Source organism: Seriola aureovittata, chromosome 20 (genome assembly GCF_021018895.1).
Source record: "Seriola aureovittata isolate HTS-2021-v1 ecotype China chromosome 20, ASM2101889v1, whole genome shotgun sequence".
In the NCBI taxonomy this organism is placed as follows: Eukaryota; Metazoa; Chordata; class Actinopteri; order Carangiformes; family Carangidae; genus Seriola; species Seriola aureovittata.
In genome coordinates, this window is record NC_079383.1 from 1793822 (window position 1) to 1814156 (window position 20335).

General features: G+C 39.3%; 2 protein-coding genes across 2 annotated transcripts in view; one reads left to right on the plus strand and one right to left on the minus strand.

The window, feature by feature from the left end:
• Window positions 1-4527: 4527 nt before the first annotated feature.
• The window catches only part of vopp1b (VOPP1 WW domain binding protein b), a 39941-nt gene continuing 24133 nt past the window's right edge, over window positions 4528-20335 (minus strand). Inside the window, exons 3-5 of the mRNA XM_056364771.1 lie at window positions 15158-15235; window positions 14196-14329; window positions 4528-9260 (exon numbers count right to left, since the gene is read on the minus strand). Of these exons, the coding sequence (XP_056220746.1) occupies window positions 9055-9260; window positions 14196-14329; window positions 15158-15235 (418 nt within the window). The 3' untranslated portion in view covers window positions 4528-9054. The remainder of the gene's footprint in view (window positions 9261-14195; window positions 14330-15157; window positions 15236-20335) is intronic.
• LOC130161456 (zinc finger protein with KRAB and SCAN domains 5-like) lies at window positions 15782-18972 on the plus strand. Its single transcript, XM_056364770.1, has 2 exons — window positions 15782-16709; window positions 17488-18972. Exons 1-2 carry the CDS (start codon window positions 16535-16537, stop codon window positions 17958-17960), a joined length of 648 nt encoding a protein of 215 aa, XP_056220745.1. The 5' UTR covers window positions 15782-16534; the 3' UTR covers window positions 17961-18972.

Genomic DNA, 20335 nt, shown 5'->3' on the forward strand with positions numbered 1-20335 from the left:
AGTTTTATGCCTTACTATACTATGAAGTTTTATGCTTCACTATACTGTGAAGGTTTCATGACATTTTATGCCTTACTATAGTATGACTTTTTATACCTTACTTCCAGTTTTATGCTTTCCTATACTATGATGTTTTATGCCTTACTATACTAAAACGTCACAGTAAAAAGTCATAAAAGTGTCATACAGTATTTATGTATGAATATATCTATATGTATTTATGCACGTATGAATGAATGTATGTATATAACTACATAGGTATGTATGTACATATCTATCTATCTAAATGGTTAAGAACAGAATGTGCTGTGTCACATTTCCCCATCACAGGTCAAACTGTCACATTATTTTTCAGATGAAAAAACACCTCAACCATCCACTTAACTTAACCTTAACTCTTCTGATTCTATATATTTTTCTAATTAAAAGGCTTATTGTGCACCCCCCCCCCCTTTATATTTCAAATGTTTAATCATCTTAAACTTTTTAAAATCTAGCTGAAATGAAAAATGCCTTTTTAACCATTATAGAGCACATCATCTGCTTGGGTTCAAGCCAAGGGTCTTCAGCTACAGCACAACTCAGTCGGCTGGTCTTAACTTTCTGCTCCTGACTGTATTGATGCTGGAATATAACAATATTTAATCATCCAATATAATTCGTAGACTTAATATCATTAGTTGTATAGCCATAGTGTAAATAGCCATGATATATTCTCTCCCACCGTTTCCAACTCAATTAATTTCATTATTATTTTTATCCTGATGATTACACGCTGCTTACCCTTTCGATAGTAGTCTAATTAATAAACTTCTTTATCTACATTCAGTCTTTGTCCTGTTGTGTTCCTTTGAAGTAGAGACTGGAGATCCATTGAATCAAGAAGTCACGGCTTCTGATATTAGACTGATCACATTAATCAATTAAATAATTTAATAACATTGTCCTCCCTTTGGTCGGTTTAGGTTTCAAAATGCATCTTTTCTTTCCTCTATCAAGCAAAAGTAACATCATTGAACACAATTATGTGTCCAAGTTTTATAACATAAATAGTGCAGTTTAGATTTTGTACTTTTAGGGTTGAAAATTGTTCTCAGCTCAGGTACAGTGATGCAGAACATCTGTCGAGAGTAAGATGACTTGAGAACATTCAGGGGAACATGCAGCTGTTGGTTTATTTTAGATAGCCCCCTCTGGTTTTGGAGATATGATCAGTGTGACAAGATGCCCCGGTCTCCTCTAATTATTTCATCTACATAACAAAACTTGTTTTCTCCTGATAACTTGTTAATTTATCTCATTATCTACAGAAAATGAGCTTTTCCTTCTTTCCCAGAAGCTTCAGACATTACTGTTGGTCCTCAGTGGCGATGTCCAGTCTCTTTCACTTCAGTTTAATAGGATCAGCATAATATTAATATTATAGAACCTGGAGCTAACTGTATTCTGTATTAACATCCATGTTTAACACTGTATATGAAGCCTGAAGCGGAGCTGTCCCGGCCCCTGTGGTGCTGATCTGGGTACGGCTCGTTTTCCTTTCCCTCCACATTCAACTACCATGATATGAGATAAATTAACCTGTTCGTTTTCTCGACATAATACAATTTAAAAGAAAGCATTAAAGAAAAAAGTAATTACAACTAAAGCCTTTCGGCACTTCCGTAGGAGACATTTTTGATGACAGAAAAAGATTTTTTGTTCGCACATAATTATTTTGTAGAGAAATTATTATTTAAGATCAAATTGTTTGAGCAGCAACAGCTGATCAGAAACAGTCACAGTAAATGGCTTTTATTGTTACACACTGTGTCACTGTCAGACAAACATATTGAGATATTGAACAGGAAATTATTTTAGATTTGCTCAAATTTAATTGTTTTTTGTCTGATACTATTTTCTTTTCAAATATAATTTATCTGTGAGCAAAAATTGTTCCAAATATCTGTTCAGAATTTTGACACAAATCAGAGTTTCTGGGCTTTTTACACAGGGAACATTTACCTGAGCTCGTCATCTAACTGAGGCTGGTTGCTATAATCAGCTGGAGCACAAGCTGTAATGGCTGACGGCCATGTTATCTATGCCATCTGCTCATCACTGGTGTATCTGAACATCTTTTAGGCTGCTTCTTCGAAAGGCCTGTGGTTGTTTTTTTGGTTTCTTGCCAGTGTGGCTCTCGGAAATTAAATTAAATACAAACATTAATTTTCCCCTCAGAATGAATTCTAATAACTTTGCTGGATCCTCTGACGTTTCATCTTGGATTAGGGTTGGGGTTACGGTCAGAGGCCACAGGCTCCTAAAGGCCAGAGAAGGTGTTAAAGCGTTTAATATTTTTTTTTCTCTCTGTTAACGTAACATTACTTAAAAAATGTTTTTGCAATGGGCATGTTTTAATTAATAATAAAGAATTATGAATTAAGAATAAAGTCGATTTACACAGAACAGGATGACGTTTAAACAAACAATATTTACTGAATAGAAAATTTTCTACAGGATCTTTAGATAATTAATATTTACATTAACATAAATAAGAAACTCTGATAAATAATAATAAAATAATATAACAACTAATCAATATTACAGTGAGCTTTTTCGGCTGCCTAGTCATCAGCCCAGTCCTCACGTGCTTATTATTTACTGAGAGATGTGCAGTATGCCCAGCTGATCAAGGTTTTATTTTCAATATTTAATCAATAGTCAGTGTCAGTCCGTCTTGCATTAGTCTTAGATTTGTAACTAAACCTTGACTGAGAGACTAGATGATCACTGTCTTGTTTTAAAACGATCACGTGTCATATATTGTCGGGACTCGTCTCCACAGGTTGCTGCTGGCTCGCGCGACTTTTCTTTCACGCACGACTCGGTTACCTTCAGTTTACAAACACTGCTGTCTGTTGATGTTTATCAAACGTAATAAATAAATAAAGTATTTCACTCTTACCTCGAGTCACGGGACAGATGTAAACAGGTAAACAGGAAACAGACCGAGAGACGCACCGCGCAGCTCAGGTAGAGAGAGAGAGAGAGAGAGAGAGAGAGATCTATGAAGTGCTATGAAGACATATCAGTCTGTTGATGTTATTTGCTGAGTTCAAACTTAGAGAGAACGAGTTTACCTGGTTGTTGTTTCCGCGGCTCTGTGTGTTTTTATTTCTGTTTTCCACAAACATGTTGAACCAGCTCTGACTCTGAGTGGATGAACCCTGAGAGGTTTTCGGTTCCAGCACAGCTGATCTGAGTTAGTTCAATCAACTCTGAGTTAACCGCGTGCATGAGGAATATAAATAGCCATCATCAATGGATCTCCGATTCAACGATTCACCATGGCAACGGGTAAACAAAGAGCAGAGCCTCCATTTTAATCCAGAAAATTGAGTGTGTGACATTAGAGCAGGTTTATTTCTAAAAAACAAACAAACAAAACTAAAGAAAAACACGTTTGTTAAATTAAATGTTTAAATATATTTATTCGGATGTCACGTGATGAGGACCAAGATCTAGATATAGATGAAACAGATCAGATAGAAATGTATTGATCTATTATTGTAGCCTCAGATTCTGACCCAGGAAGTTTCATTATTTTGGTGATTTTCAGTTGAAAAGAGCATCGAGGTTAAAGCTGAGTGTAAATTTTCACATGTCCATGTTACAAAAATCAACAGCATCAATGAGTGTTTGAACACGTAGTAAATTTATATACAGTGACTGAAATGCTGTTAAAACAGTTTCAGAGCCTTTATTAAAATCCTCACTTTTAAACTACATTTATTAAAAGTATCTTCAGATGCATTACTGTCATCCTCACTCAGAAGCATCATCATCCACAGCATGATATGACTATGATAGGACTGTTCATCAGTGCGTCCAATCAGAACATGAGAAATAATTCTTCATGTGTTTTTACAGTGTTGAAAGTTCAGTAAATGCTTCAGTGCAGAGGAATTGATTGACAGTCTGACAGGTGTCTTAATGTCAGCAGAGTCTCAGTTATAAAGACAGGTGCAGGTTTTAATTTGATCTGATCTGAGTGCATCTGCTCTAAGCATCAGAGCTGCAAACAAATTATGAGCGTTGTCGTCCCGCTATCCTGATCAGCAAAACATCAGTGAGGGAGGTATTCAGTAAATTATTTAAAAATAGATTTTATCAGTTATTTTGAGGTGTTAAACTGCAATATCTGAATAAAACAATTCCTAAAACTCGACTTGCTAATTTCTTAGCATTTTAAGACATCAAATACAAATTAAGGGCTTATTTTGAGATGAAATAATGCCTTTTAAAATAAGACTTAAGGATCTGTGAGAACCCTGTTTTTTTTTGACTGACAAGACATTTAATTTGGTGAAAACTGCAGAAACTGCAGCATTTAGTGCCAATTAGCAAATGTTAGCATGCCTACCTGCTATCATGCTTAGGTTAGCATTTAGCTCAAAGCACCGCCATGCCTACAAACAGCCTCACCAAGTCAGAAAACATGCGGTTAATTTCCTTTGTGGGATGAATAAACAACATTAGTCAGAATCACATTTTATCAGAAGTGAAGTTTATTTACATATTTCACAATGTATCATGATATTTTATGTTGAAATTCTCAAAGCAGATGAAAAGGAGAAGTTAACAAGAGAGAACTGAGGGTTCAGATGCTTCAATTATAGAATCTGTTGCATAGTTTTACATGATTAAACAGAATACCTTTTCCTAATATTGTGCTATGAATTTCCATCATCAAACAGCCTGAGACCTGAAGAGACTCTGTTGCTGTGAGGGGCCCCAGTCTTGTTCCAAACCCCGCTACTGGTTTCCTGTAGGAGCCCGGAAACCAGACTGGGGTCAGGAGAGTCTCTAAGGTGGCCTTCCATCGACTCTACATTGGCGTGTGCTTTACAGATGTTCTTTCACTGTGAAACAGCACCACAGCTGGATGGACCAGGACAGGAATCCTCTCCATCCATAAACAATATTTAAAACTAAAACAGGGTGCAGACTCTGAACTAAATCACCGTAACAAAGAGTCAGTACAGGTTTTCACAACCACATCTGGGGCCATAAAGCGGCGTCCACTGGAGGACAGGCGGTGGTCATTCTTTAAATACTGTATACAGATTAAGAAATGGGTGTCGGTACACTAACGCCTTTAACTTAACGACCTGCTGTGAATGAGGTTTAATTCTTTAATATGAAAAATACAGTACACTTATGTTTGCTGTGAATTAGGTTTTGGTGATTCCTTGACCTCCCCTTCAGACATATGGAAGAAAATCCACCAACAAGTCATTATTATGTATTTACCTTTTCATTTTAATGGGTACTAAGCCAGAATTATCATCTTATAATAGTATCTTATGATCTGGTAACTCATTATGACTTAGTATCTTTTTGAAAAAAACAATATCATTATGAGAAACTTCCTCAAGTATGTGATACTAACTAAATGCTGATAAAAGATGTTTCTCATAATAAGATATGATAATATTTCATAATTTTGTGTCATTTCTATGCGACACAAAGTCATAACAATGAGAACAAATACCTTTTAATTTAAATAAAAGTTGTTTTTTCCAGTGGCAGAATTGGTCTTCCATATTTCGCACTCCCATCAGGTCAGTTCTTATTTGTGCCATAAAAAAGGATGAGAAACTTGATTTCACTACACGCACTGGCAATGTTTATTCCTTTCATTTTTTTAAATTTCTTTTTAAAACTTCTTTTAGCCATGCAAGCCACAAAGCGCTCTTCATTTTTTTAAAACATGGAAATGTCGTCATGTCGTCCAGAAGCTGTGGAACCAGTTACGGCCAGCAGATGTAAGTCTTCAGTCTGAACCAGGGAGGAACAGGCCTCACGCAAGAACCCAACAGGCAGAACGAACCTGTTGCTTTTCTCCAATCTCTCTCTATATTTACAATTTAAATGAAAGATGCGAGTACCTGCTGACCAGTCATGAAGAGAAAAGAAACTGAATCTGACTCTGAATCTGAATGAATGTGGAGTTTAAACTTGTAAGATGAAAGGCCTTGCAGCTTTGCTGAGAAAGATTCTCGGATAAGGCCCGTTGTGTTTTCAGCGTGGTCAGTGATTGTTGTGTGTCGGTGGGATGGCGACGAAGACAAAACTATGCTACAGAAAAAGCTCGGCTACCTCTAACTACCAAATCATCATCATCATCATCTTCTTCTTCTGGGTAATTATTGCAGCACAAAATGTCCAAAAAGAACCAAAAAATCACAAGTTACTCCACTGGAGCAGTCGTTCTGTTCTTCAGTGAAATAACACACATCACTCTGTACAAACAACATCAGCGTGGCGTCGGTTCCCAGGACGTCAATAAATAACCATGAGTAAACACATGTAAATTCAATCGTGACAAAGTGACGCTTTGTACTCTGAACTGACATTTAGATCAGTTTTCATACACGATGTTGTCAATTATTTTCTGGGCTTTCACTCTGGTTTCCAAATGCCTTTTCCAGAGTTTTGGCAAAAACCGTGAATTTTTTTGGCATGAAAATGGTCACACTTCTCGACAGTGTAGTCCTGATCCAGGACCATTATAATAAGTCACAGAACCGCTCAGAAAATTTGTGACAGGAAAATACTAAAAACAGTAAATAGTTGGAAAGACTTTAAAGCATGATGAAAAAAAAGCATTTATGAAGTGAGATATAGCAAGTTAGCTTAGCATAGAGACTGGACACAGGGGGAACAGCTAGTCTTGTGAAATCCAACAGACAAAACAAATTTCATGAGCAGATCTGTGATAGCAGCTAAGATCCACACAGACCAATAACATGTACAGTCCTGGACCAGGTCTAGACGTGGTGCGTTAGCACAGAAGAGCGACTGGCAGACGACCTTTACCACCTGAGCTGTTCGGACGAAGCTCAGGCTGAACACAGTAAACGGAGCAGGAGGTTGATGGTGGACGTGCTGCCTGACGTCCTGCTGGGAGCACGGAGCTGCTCTATATTCAGCAGACTGTCTGAGAGGACGACTGTGTCTCTCCCTCTCCCACATACAGTCACACTGACTGCACTGAGACAGCCAGGTGGAGCAGAGGTGACAGTCTGTTCACTCTTACACAACAACAGGGGCTGTTTATGAAGAAATCACTTAGACAAAAACAACACATATTTTACTAAGAGGAAGCTTTGCTAAGGGAATCATCACATCAATACATTTTGTTTGGCTCCTTTTCCTCTGATTTCAATCAAATATTTCATTTTATCTAGGGTCTGATTTACCTGAGCAACTGTTGCCATGAGAACTTCACCATATTTCACCACCAATGTGTTGGAGATATTTGTTGCAGGAACTTGAAGAAAAACTGCACATCTTAGCGTAAATGTTAAGGAGAGAAGAAATGAATGTGAATGAGGAGTCAGTCTCCAGCAGCTGATGCTCCGTCACTGATCACTGCTGCAGATCCTACACGTCCCGACACCGAGAGCAGCAGAACCACCATGTGCATCCACTTCTCGCTAATTATGTAAATGTTGGCACATTTAATTATGGCAACACGCCCTTTAATCATTAAACCATTGATTTAAATTTTTAGCCAAGTATTTCTCCCTAATGTAAACCTACACACACACATTGAATACAGACGGCCCATCTCTCTCTGCCACAGTGACACACAGATCTTTCATCGTGACTCGAGTCACAAAGTGAATCAAACTGTTTTCATGTTCAAAATTAAAATAGTTGTGCATAAAAAAAACATGCAAAAGCAGCTGTGCATCGTTTGTTTGTATCTGGTTTCACTTGTTAATGAACTGCTCCAAATATAAATCCAACATAAGCAGCTAATTTAGGCTTTTTAACTGGCGGGACTAAAAGGCTAAAGACCAGGGGCCAGATGCATAAATGATGCGTACACACAAAAACCAGCTGTACATGAACCGGTCTTTGTAAACACAGACTGTGTCACCTCAATCTTTGACCAGGTGAACACACCTTTTTCCAAAGTGATCCAAGTTACAGTGAAAATACAAAACAAGTAGTTCCCACTGACAGAGGAGTGAGAGCACTCCTTCCCCCAAACGTCAGCACTGTCACCACGGCCTTCTGTTGGTCAACTGCTCATTCAGGGGTCAAAGTTCACTGAAGTGTATCGAGGTGAAAAATTCATATCAAATTAACTGCTCCCACTATTTGAACGAATTAAATCTGCTGCTTAAGTCGGACGTTTTTAAAGCTGGCGACAGAGCGGGGGAACCATCTTGGAATAGCACAAGTCAGAATAACAGTTGGTTTTCCTGATCGTGCATGAATGCAGCATCTGCAGCACATACTGTAGCTAGTGCAAAGCTCCCCATGCTGTCCTGTACGTCCAGCATGGGGAGCTTTACACAGCACGTCAGAGTTGGTACAAACCGTCTCAGCTTGGCTCCGTCCATGTGATTCACCTGGTGCTGAACTGAAAGCCTTCATCACTGCGAACAGGAGAACGAGCCAGTTACTGCTGTAGTAGCTCATTAGGTCGTTACGCAACTGAACTACACACTGAAATAAAAAATGTATCAAGAACTCATCATTTAGTAAAAAGCCCCGGCTGCAGTGTCATCACTGGAACTGGTTTTAAGAACCTTGTGTACATCAGTGTCTTTTTGTGATTATTGTTAATTAGAAAATCATATCTCCGACATCTTAATACATGAAGTTCTAGCTGTGGCTGTGATGGGAGGGTGGAGGAGAGAGGTGATGGTGAGTGAATCCTAAACCTAAACTGGTCCGTCCTCGGCCCGGCGCTGTCACTGTACACATAGATCCACATAAATTAATCATCTAGAGTGTGTGTGTGTGTGTGTGTGTGTGTGTGTGTGTGTGTGTGATGATTCTGGTTACGGTGCCTCTTTTGGTCTTTTCCACTGAACAACAGATTGTGTGTTTTCCATCCAAAAAGTTGGAAACAATTGTCAGGCTTTCCTCCTCTTCCTCATCTTCATCTGATTTTCCTGTTAATTCCTCCTCGCTGCATCCTTCTTTCCTTTCCTTCCTTACTTCCTTCCCTTGTGTCAAGTTCGATGTCCTCAGTGCTTAGTGCAGACGTTACTTCTTGTCGCTGTTTTGAAATATCTGTTCGTAGGGCGGTGGTGGGTGGTTGCAGTAGGACGGAGGTGGAGGGTAGGAGCTCATCATCATATGGGCGGAGCCAGGCTGTGCAGTGTATGCTGGGTGCGTCATGGTAACCCCCGGGTCACCACCTGTCATCCCGTTGACCCCGAAGCCCTGCATACTTCCTGGTTGCTGGGAAACTGGAGAGAGGAAGAGGAAGTTCAGTGGCTTTATGATCATATGTTGTCAGCTTTAATAAAACCACACACGGTTCATCATCTGTTCTAGCAGGTTTGGATTCGGCAACATGTCGGTTCAAGTTTAAAATCCTAAAGATTTCTTGCTTGATTTGGCAACATCTGTGGTTACTGGTGGTGACAACAAATGTTTTGCCAAGTGAAAATGACACGTGTAACGACCACCGGGGGGCAGCAAACACTCCTTGAGCTCTGAGGCAGGGTCCGGGGCGGACATTTCCCTGAGCCATTCTCATTATGTACACTTGACACAACATGGCACCACGTTTTCAAAACTATTATTTTACCACATTGAAAAAGTAAATGAACTAAAGAAGAAAATAAATAGATCTCCTTTAAGTCACCGAGTGACTAATTAGCGTTTTTGTGAAAACACAAGCTCTGATATTAACAAAAGCAACACAGAGTTTTCTAACACCTCATGTCGGCTGTCTGGCATATCATTTGGTCAGTTCTGACGTCTCTTACAAAGATTGATCACAGCATTTTTTAAGTGACAAAAAGAGAATGAAAAAGTTTGAGATGGACTGAACCTGCTGAGCATGTGACGCCACACGACTAGGATGGGCTTCGTTAAGATACCGTATTGTTAACAAACTTCAACAGCACAGTTCTGAACAAATCACTATTACAGACTGATTTTGTAACGATGGAAATGTAAAACAAATGTGATACACAATTATTTACTACAGGACTTTTTCTGTGACTGTATTTCTACTGCACAGTAGTTCACCAGCAGCCCCCACATCACTGACCCCCCCCCACCTGCTCTGAGTGACCTGAACCGACAGTTCAGACGATGCTCTGTCCATTTCACATTGAATTTAAGAACACACCCAGGACTATCAGCTGGTTAATGGATATTATTCCTCATTAACCCATGTTGGTATAATTCAGTTAACTGTGTGTGAGGGCTTCAGGCTGCAGCGTACAAAACAACCTGGATCAATGACGGATGAACTGAGAGCTACATTTCTCCGTCTGTATGTGACGGACTTTCATGTGATGTGTCCAGAGATCGTTCATTTTTCTTTAGGTCTACAACTGTAACGCTCATTGTTATTCCTCGGTTCTTTGATAACACCATCAATGACTGCTCAGACTACAGTACATAACTCCATCGATTACAAAGTGAAAATGAAAACAATTCATCTCATTATAAAAGAATTTGAATGTGGTAATTAACATGACTTCTTCACATCATTCGTTCTGTTTTTGTCTAAGCTGCTGCCACTGTTACATCACTGAGATTCCTTATTTATCTCTTCTGGGTTAAAATGTTTGGCCACAATCCAAAGCCCCAAATGAACTCTTATGAAATCGTTTCAAGCATGTCAGAAATGTTTAGAACAAGCAGCCTGAGATAGGGAATATATATTTTGAGTTCATCATAGAGAGAAGTAATAACAGAAGCAATAATATTCCTCCTCTGGGTCTCCATTCTAGTATCTAGTCTTCCTGCAGAATGGAGTTTTACATTCACTGTTATCACTGGAGTGCTCCATTCAATTTTCTGCTTGGTTGACTGACACAGAGTGAAATTCTGTTCGTTTAATATTAAGACTCAGAGTTTTATCAGCTGCCCTACTTTCCCCCCAAAATCTCAAGTTTTAAATTCACCCTTAAAGGCCGCAGTGTCGGACTGGGGTTTGAACAGTTTGGCAAATATTCAGTTTTAAAATATCAAACTTTAACTTGAGAGATGAACAGGAAACACACGTTTCCATTTGAATCATGAACGCATGTCATCTGCTAAAGAATTAGGAGACGCTGATTGTGCACCAACCACAGAGAACAAACTGTTACAACGCAAATTATAGTTCTTTAAACCTGCAGTGCTCCTTCCTGTGGCCGTGAAAGTAATTACACATACACTGTTAAATACAGAGAAAAGGATTCATTATTTAGGTAGAGTCTCTTCTCTCAGCGTTCCCCGGCGAGGAAAAGTCACACTAACTATAATCGCTGTTGATCGCTTTCTTTTCAGACTACAATCCTTCCTCTGAACGCCAACTTTCTGTTTTTATGTAACTTGTACATCGTAAACATACAGCGCAAGAACTCGGCTGACAGCTGCGTGTTGTTTCCCAGATTTTATTATGTGTCCCCCGTGCAACACAGTGCAACACGCTGAAGGTTCCTACCCACATATTTCACCCAGTAACCTTCAGGATGCTGTTTCACGGGGGACATAACAAAAGTCTGAGAAACAATACCAGGTGCCAGTAACAGGCGTGAGTTAAGGTTTCCTTAAAATATAAATGACTGCACAAAGCACCCTTAAGTCTTCTCCTTAAGGTTTCCTTAAAATGTTCACTATTTAAGGTTTTCTCCTTATGTGAGTCTTATACTTAAGGAATCACTCAGTCAATTAATCTGTTGCACTAAAGACCTTATCGACCAAAACCACGACCAGGAGACACCCTTAATGATGCAGTAGAAGGTTAGGTTTCAAATGCATTAAGTTTTTCCTTAACTAAGGAAACCTTTTCAGAGATTCTGTGCAAGTAACTCCCTCAGCCATGGGGAAATTAAACCTTAAGTGGATATACCTTAGTAGAAAACTTAAGGTGTTTTGTGCAACCGGCCCCAAGTGTTTGTTAAGCCTCTAGAACATCCTCTTCATCTCTGGCAAACTTGCTGGTTCATCTAAAACGCATCACTACAGCGCCAGGAAGCCGCCACATACACCAGATTTAAAACTGGTGCAGAACACAGAGATTTACCTGGAGCTGACAGGGTTAATCTGCACTGTGTGAAGTAGTTCAGGAAAAGAGCGTGAAAGTGAAAGCCCCACACTCCAGCTTCAAGTTGAATTAGCTCTTTTTATCAAAGCACCTTCCTCCCATTAAACGTCTTAAATCCTCCTCTTTCACCTTCACAGAAAAGATGTTCTCAAATCCTTTTTGTGACTGTCTTATCTGGACACATTAAACTCTTAATTAGGAGTCGTTCCTATCATAGTCATTTCCCTCCTAAAAACCTGCTGCGGTGTCTGTGTGTGCAGAAAAGTGCTTTAAAATCACTATTACTATCTATCTCTTGTGTGCACGGTTGACCTGGGACAGGTAAAGGTGAGCTCCTGTCAGTGTCAGTGGACATTTTGTTTGCAGCACCAGACTTATTCTAAACCACCCCAAATCATCAGGAACAACTTAAAGTGCTGGTTAAAGGGAAACTTTGCTTATATCCAACTCCACTTTCTTAGGAGCCTGGCCACAAGTCGTCCCAATATCTCGTTATGGATCTGAACAGATCACCTGATCCACTGACACTGACATGTGGCTTTTCAGTACAGCAAAAACCCAAAGATGAGAGCGCCATGGCCGCCATCTTTGTGCACGGCTACAGGTGTTTACAGCGCTCTCAGGGTCATTAGTTCATTTATTTATCAGACATATATTAGTAAACTAAACTGTATCATCATCAAACATCAGAAAAGTGATAAGTAGATTAAATATCATACACATCCTATGAAATTTTCTGTCAGATCAAAGTAATGATGTTGTATACTTCACTTATTTACTAGATCTCACTTTCTATTTCCATTAAATTTTTTTTTTCTGTTCTCTAGAAGCGATTTTGCAGAGGGCAATTTTGATGTTAACTCTGTAGATAGATCTTAGAAGAAAAGGGGCTGGTTAAGAATAGACCACATCAAATACTGTGTGTCATATTATCTGTGACTGCAGTGTATAAAACACACACATCTCACAATTTATCATTTTACTTCCAGAAACATTTTTGAGAAATATTGTCACTTATTTTTAAAAGGTTTCAGCAGCTGGAGCAAGCAAGGTTCAATCTCTTATTGTCTGATTGATATAAATGCTATTAGTTTACCTTTCTGAAAATGCAGACATGCACAAGCTTCAGTAGACATTTGAATCACATTCCTTGTGTACGTCCTATTGAAGTCGACATGCTAACCAGCTAACCCCAGCTCGTCCCATCTCCTAAAACTACTTTCCGATAGTGAGTTACCGTAGCGTCCACCAGTCTGTCCTCAGTTCAACATGAGAGGATGAAGAGGAGGCGCGGATCAGAGAGTGTTCTCTAAATCTCTCTTCTTGGAAACGCAACAATGGCTGAAGCTCTTGGCAAAGCAACCCTTCATCACCGCCACCCGATCCCTGCAAGAAAACCTACATATGGCAGCTTTAAGTCTGCACTTTGTCACATTTTGTGTTTCATCAACTCTCCACCTCAGCCAAGCGACAAAACATTTGTGCTATATTTTCACTATCTAATTTCTCTTCGCAAATTAAAGGCGATTGGAATCACACTTACTAACGTGTTGTGGCTGGTGTTTCCAGCTGTACTGATTCAAACTCGGGTGTAAGACGTTTCTAAAACACATCTAAAACTTGTATGTTGCCAACTGCATCTCAATCTGTTTCAATTTCAAATGATTTATACCTGTTCTTTAGATAATCCAGTCACCCCAGACCAGGCTCCCATAACATCCTACACATCAAGTGTCACAGAGTTTCCAGCTGGTATTAGGTGATGAAGATATTGGCTGTGTCCTAATTCAGGGTCTGTGACTGCGTCACAGCCGAGCGACTAGACTGTCCTATTCCGAAAGCTGCTTCAAATGCATCCTTCTTTTCCTGGACAACGAAAGCTGCTTCGGGTGGATCCCAACATATCCCAAGATTCATTGTGCAGTCATTGTTATGGGTGGCTCACAGACTAGCAAGCTCTCCTGACATGGTGTACATGACGAGGATGCGGGTGAAGAGCTGGGTGGAGCGTAATGGAGCACTAGCTTGATTTCTAAAACTTGGAGATTTCAACTTTTAAGTTTTTCTTTTATGTTTATTCTTAATATTCAACCATGTTTTAAGGCCATGTTGTGTTTGAATCTTACTGTACCTGGTGTGGTGACAGGGTGCCTGGTGAAGGAGACGTTGAACGCTGGCTCGTCTCTCAGAGGGGACGGATACATCCTTCTGCGGATGAAGAAACCAGCACCACAGCAGAACAACACTCCCATCATCAGCAGCACCCTGAGAGACAAACAGAGGACTTTTCATCATCATGAACACGCCCAGGTCTGTCCAGCAGGAGTGGACAGACTCCAGTGTGGGAGGAGGATGGAGGAAACATCAGGCTTCAGTCTGGGTTTCCACCGAATCTTAGTGTCTCATGATAATATAAATGCTTTGTAAGTATTAACTGCAACACCGCAGGTAAACACAGACCATGACCAGTCACAAAATAAAGTCAGTTAGTTGCACACAGCAGCAAAAGAGGATTATTGTGTGCTCAGATAAAATCTGCCCCTTCTGCTGTGAATTAAAAAACATGCAGTTCAACAACATTTGTGTTCTCTGTGAGGACAATGAGCATAAGCAGATTTTACTGGTTTAAAAATGTGCTTAGTTTCTCAGCCCTGAACAATGGGCACAACAGTTCAAAAGGTCGCAGAGTAATTTCCTTCTCTCCTCTGTGGCTGAGTGAAAGGAAACTTCAATTGTGTCACTATCACCATGTGAAAGCTCATTCTTGACCTTGAAGAAAGATAGGGGCTTTTAGGAGCTTTTCCCCTTTTCAATGACACTCTTTGAATAAACTGACGAACAATTCTGAGAACAAAATGCCAGGAGGAGTAAATGGCTATTATGAATCACAGCTGAGCTGACAATGGCGCTCTGTCACCAGGAGCTCCAATGCTAAAAGCCTCTGACTTTGAAACTTCATTGCTAAGGATTTGGTCATACATGTACTTAAAACTCAATAAGTAGCATATTTGTGGTTCGCTCACCAGGTACAAGAAATTGCATTTGTTCATTTATTTATTATTAGGCACCTCTGAATTTCAGTCAGTAACTCACCAGAAGTACCATAGTCTCTGGATGGACAGGGCTCTCACACAGCAGCGAGTCCCACAGCAGTCCTCATAGGAGCGACATCTGCAGTAACCAGGAACACAGTGAGACATACAGGTCAGCAATAGCACAGATTGTATTAGCCTCAAAATAAACACGGATAAATAATCCCACCAACACACACATAATTAGCTAAATAAAACAACAGTAAATTTAGTTGAATTAGGCACCTTTGCAGGTTAAATGATGCTTGCACAATGCCGTAAACCGGTGTCTTGCAATGTACTTTTAGTGTATTTTACCTATGAGTTAACATGCTTGGCAAGGGTGTGGGACTGCTGCTCTTAAAAGTTCATTTTCATTCACTTATTTATTGTTATACCCTTATTTTCTGTTGGTCAGCAACAAGTTCAACGGGCAGCCATTTTGTTAACAGTTTCACAACTGGTTGAAGTTAGCCTTAGAAGCTGCTAAAGTTAGCTTAGCCTGCTAGCTAAAAACAGACAGTAACCACAGACTGATGACACAGTAGCATCATTTCGTGAATGTTTGAAAGTCACGAAACTCACTCGGTATTTTACGGAGCCCCGGAGCGGTCTTAGTAAAAATATACATATGTATATGTATAAAAGCCGCCTTACAACAGACCCGCTTTTCTCCCCGAAGCATCGCGCCCATAATTTTGGAGTGCACTAGTATTTTGAACTTTACGGTTGAACTGCATTGAAACGAGGGTTAGTGACTTTACTCTGTTTATTCTGTTAAGACAAGTGTTGGAGTATGAAAGCCTTACCGGAGGAGACGCTTACAAATATGACACCATAGACAAGTTATCACACTGTAGCTGGCGTAAGGATACATGTGACTACATCCGGTTTTCAAAATAAGGGGTTCACACGAAGTGAAGTATATACTAACACACATAGAAAATAAAAATTGGTTTATATTCACACGAAGTAAATATTATTATATTTAATATTGATTATAATAGCTCTCGATAATGTAAAGAAAAATACTTCATTCATTTTGTGAGTTCTACATGTAGACTAAAAACCAGGCATTTTTACTTTTACTTTTTAGAGATTGCTAACATGCGGAAGAGGATTAGGGACACAAGCGAATTTTTTATTTATTTATTTAATTTTTTTAGAATCTTCTTTCATTTTATTTTGAAAACCCGGACCTAGTCGCGTGTGTATCCCTGCGCGAACTCGACGTGTCGGACGCAATTTGATAAACTGGATGAGTTTGTGCTCCAGTACAATCACGGTTTCATAACCACAGTGAGGAAACTGTCAGAGCACAGTCGCTAATGAATTTGCCTTTAAAGCCAAAGACTCACACAGACTCACTCCAGAAAAATAAAAAAAGTCAAAGCTCCAGATGCTGAAAGAGCAGTTGAATCAAGGACTAACTGTAACCGCTGAAGAGATATCTGGACACTCAGAAAGAAGGATGGACGAGTGTGCGGAGGAACTTTCTGGCGTGAGAGAAAATAACCGACGATACAAGCTAGTGGCCGCCATTTTAAACCCCAAGGTTCAGCTATACAGCGCAGGTAGCTTTATAATGTTATTGTCTCACTGTTCACACTCATTTTACTGCTTTTAGCCGGATTTTAGCCACAATTATCAACAGTAAACTACACTTTACTAGCTAAAATTACAGTCTAATACACGTGCCCAGCAATAAAGGTTATAATTTTAAGTTTTAGAAAGGTACTGATTAAACTGTATGACTGTAGTGCTGTTAAATTGTAGTCTGAGAGGTTGTTCTACTATTTTATATCTGAGTCTAGACTAAATATTAGTAAATATAAGTATAGAAATAATAAACTAGCAACTAAGCATATGTGAACAATGCTAGGTAAAGGTAAAGCTGATCAGGTCTTAGCCATGCTAGCAGATGGCTATGTTAGCTACATTTTGACTGAATTATCTATTATTATCTTTTATCTATTGGATTGATTGCCAAATGTAAAGAAATAACTTTGATGATCCCTGCATGGCTTTAGATGTGTTTGTCCAGGTACATTGTCAAAGTATAGATAGATTTATACTTAATTATCCCCTAGGGGAAATTGAGGTGTCCAGCAGCTCATTAGTGAAAACAGACACCTAACATGAAGAATTATCAAAAGAAAATGTATTAATGTGTTTCACCAGCTCCAGATCTGACTGGTTATACTGGGCAGGTTACAGGTGTGAATATGTGCGACAGTAACGCTACTGAGGATGCGCAAAGGAATCATCACCGATCTCATCAACGTTCAGTAATGGGATATCAGGGTTGATATGAAGCTGGCCATCGTGTGTGTGTGTGTGTTCTCTCTGCAGATGTTCTTCAGGTGGAAACAGAAGCTTGTGAAGAGGATTGCAGTGGATCAGAACCAGCCCAGACCTTAGAGCCACTTACTCATCTACAACAAGGTACAGCTGACGAGGCATCAGACCCTCCAGAGACCTCAGAGACTCAGGTCAGCGATAATGATTGGCAGAAACCTTTGTCAGGTTCTGAATATGAGAGCGAAAGCAGTGATGACAGTTCGACGGAGGACCAGGGACCTGAATCAGGTTTACAGACTCTGAAAAGTAACGGTGTCCATGTAGGGGATACAAAACGTAACACTGGCAAGAAATCTCGCTGCTCCGAGTGTGGTGGTAAACTCTCTTCGAAGAGGAATCTGAAGATACACATGAGATGCCTACATACAGGAGAGGGACCATTTGGTTGTGAGGTGTGTGGGAGAAGATTTATAATGTCGTGTCATCTCAAGCGACACATGAAAGTTCACACCAGAGAGAAATAATTTGGTTATGATGGTTTGAGGGCTCTCCAGGTACACAAGAGGTCCACACCTGATAGTGTTTGTTGCAAAAGATTTACCAGTCGTGTGTGTTTGTAGGCGCAGGAGTAAATCCAGTTGAGTTGTTCAGCAGTAAAAGTCAGAAAACTAAACATACGACAGTTCATCATCCAGTTACACAGCACTTAAAGGAGCTATTTGTAAGTTTTGCTATTGCTACACAACAGTTCATAGTTCAGATTTACTGACATATGACAATAAAACACAAGTTAACTGGAACATTTTTGGTAGTTTCTAGAACATTTTTGTGCTGTATTGAGCTGTTTTCTGAGATATTTTCAAATGTCATCATAAGGTTTGTTTCCTAAAGGTTCTCATCAGATAATTTCTACTGTTGTTTTAGTGCCAGTTCAAGTGTTAAATCCATGCTTTGTTAGGTTCTACCGCCAGTTTAAGGTGCATCAGCAGACACTTTCATCTGTCTTCTGACCGTCCTGTAAGCCCCTCCCTCTTAGTAACTGTTGGTGGCTTCATGACAATCCATCCATTGATGGTCACTGTTTTTACTTTACACATGTATAACAAGATGCATTTACAATGAAAACAAAGAAAAAGTGTCTATTTTTCTATTCTGGACTCTGGTCAAAGGAATTAATTTAAATAAATAATTTAATAATAATAATTCTGATTTTAGAACTCAAGTTTGTGTCTGTTGTAAATTCATATGAAACACAGAATACATTCTTCATCTACTGCGTTCAGGTTTGAAATACAAGTGCATCAGTTGCTGCATATAAGAAGTAGTTAATTCATGCATCAGCACCAGGTGGTACAAAGAGAGGAGGAGGTGTTCTGTTGCTCTCTCTGTTAGAGCCAAAGTAAAAATGAAAGAAAGAACAGTTTTGTTTGAGCAAAATCTGGTCTTCACCCAGAGACTTCACGTGCTGAGGGATTTGGAAATTTCATTGCTAGTTTTACTCTGATCAGTTTGGATGTAAATAAATCTGAGAATGTGTTGTGTGTGTATTCTGTGTATTTTCCAACAAAGGTATCTGCATCATCTTGGTAAATATAAATGTAAAACTCTGACCAGCGAGACAACATCTAGTCGCGTTGCTCTCCTCCCCAGTAATGTTAAATTTAGCACAGAAAAAAACATAATAGTGGTAATTTAAATAGCGGTTCATGGGATTTATTAACCCTCAGGGGTCCCTCTGTCCTTTTTTGGACATTTTCTTCACTTTTCCTTTTTGATTTGCTGATCATTTTGGCTGTGTTACAGCTGAAGGTATGGATTTCTGTCAGAAAGCGTCTTTTTTGACATATTTTTTAAAATCTAATGTCAGTTACTGTTACAGGTCTATTATACACTGGTAACACATTTTGTACCCTCTGGGGTTCCTCGCATCCATCTCTTAAACCACTTCAGTTCTGCTCAAACCTACCAAATGTTTATTAGTTTTCAGGATTTTAACCCTTTAAATGCCAGTTTGAAGACATGTTGCCTCTTGTTTTATTAAAAAAAACAACACAGAATATGAGATATTTCCCACATAATACATGATGGAGGGATGTGACATTGTTTTATATCAGAGTCTTTTATATCAAGACATTTCTCAAAACCAGAATATGATCAGGGTGACTTTTGAACACTGGAAATAAATCATGTACTCATCCCGGCAGTAGCCCCGGGGCACTCAAAATTTCCCTGGAATTTTCTAGTTATTATTATTATGTTCATGTAAGTGTTTATCTTTACAGCCGAGCTTTTAATACCACAAACTCTCACGACCTTCTACCAGAGACTCACACTCACTCTGTCATTAATCACATCCTGTCTGTGAGAGAAGCTCCTCATCCATCTCCACCTTCTATTATTAACTTTTAAAATAGTTCACTTAATCCAAGTCACAGAAACACTGCAACACTTATCTCAAAAAAATATATTTCATTTGTACAAGAAAAACAACCACCTCTTTAGGTAAGAAAAAAAAATCATAGTGTATGTAAATATAAGAAAATATAAAGCTTTCAGTCAGAATAATAAGGAAGTCCAGCTGTAGAACAACATCTCTGAAAAGGTTCAGAGTGAGATTAAGGAGCTCTGTCATTAGATCAGTTAGTACAAGAAACTCTGAACTGTGTCCGTACAGGACAAGTTACGTCCTTATGATTTAAGCCCGTGGCTGCGGTCGAAAAGTCAAACTAATCTGCTTTCCGAACCACTTTTCCTTCGTCATGGGGTCAAGGAAAGAAGTGAGGAGAATTCATATGGACTTGTGGTGCAGAGAGAATCCCACTGCACTTACTGCAGACTTCTTTTTAGACCAACTTTATTTATAACATGTGGACAGTTAAAACTTCTTTCCCAACTGCAA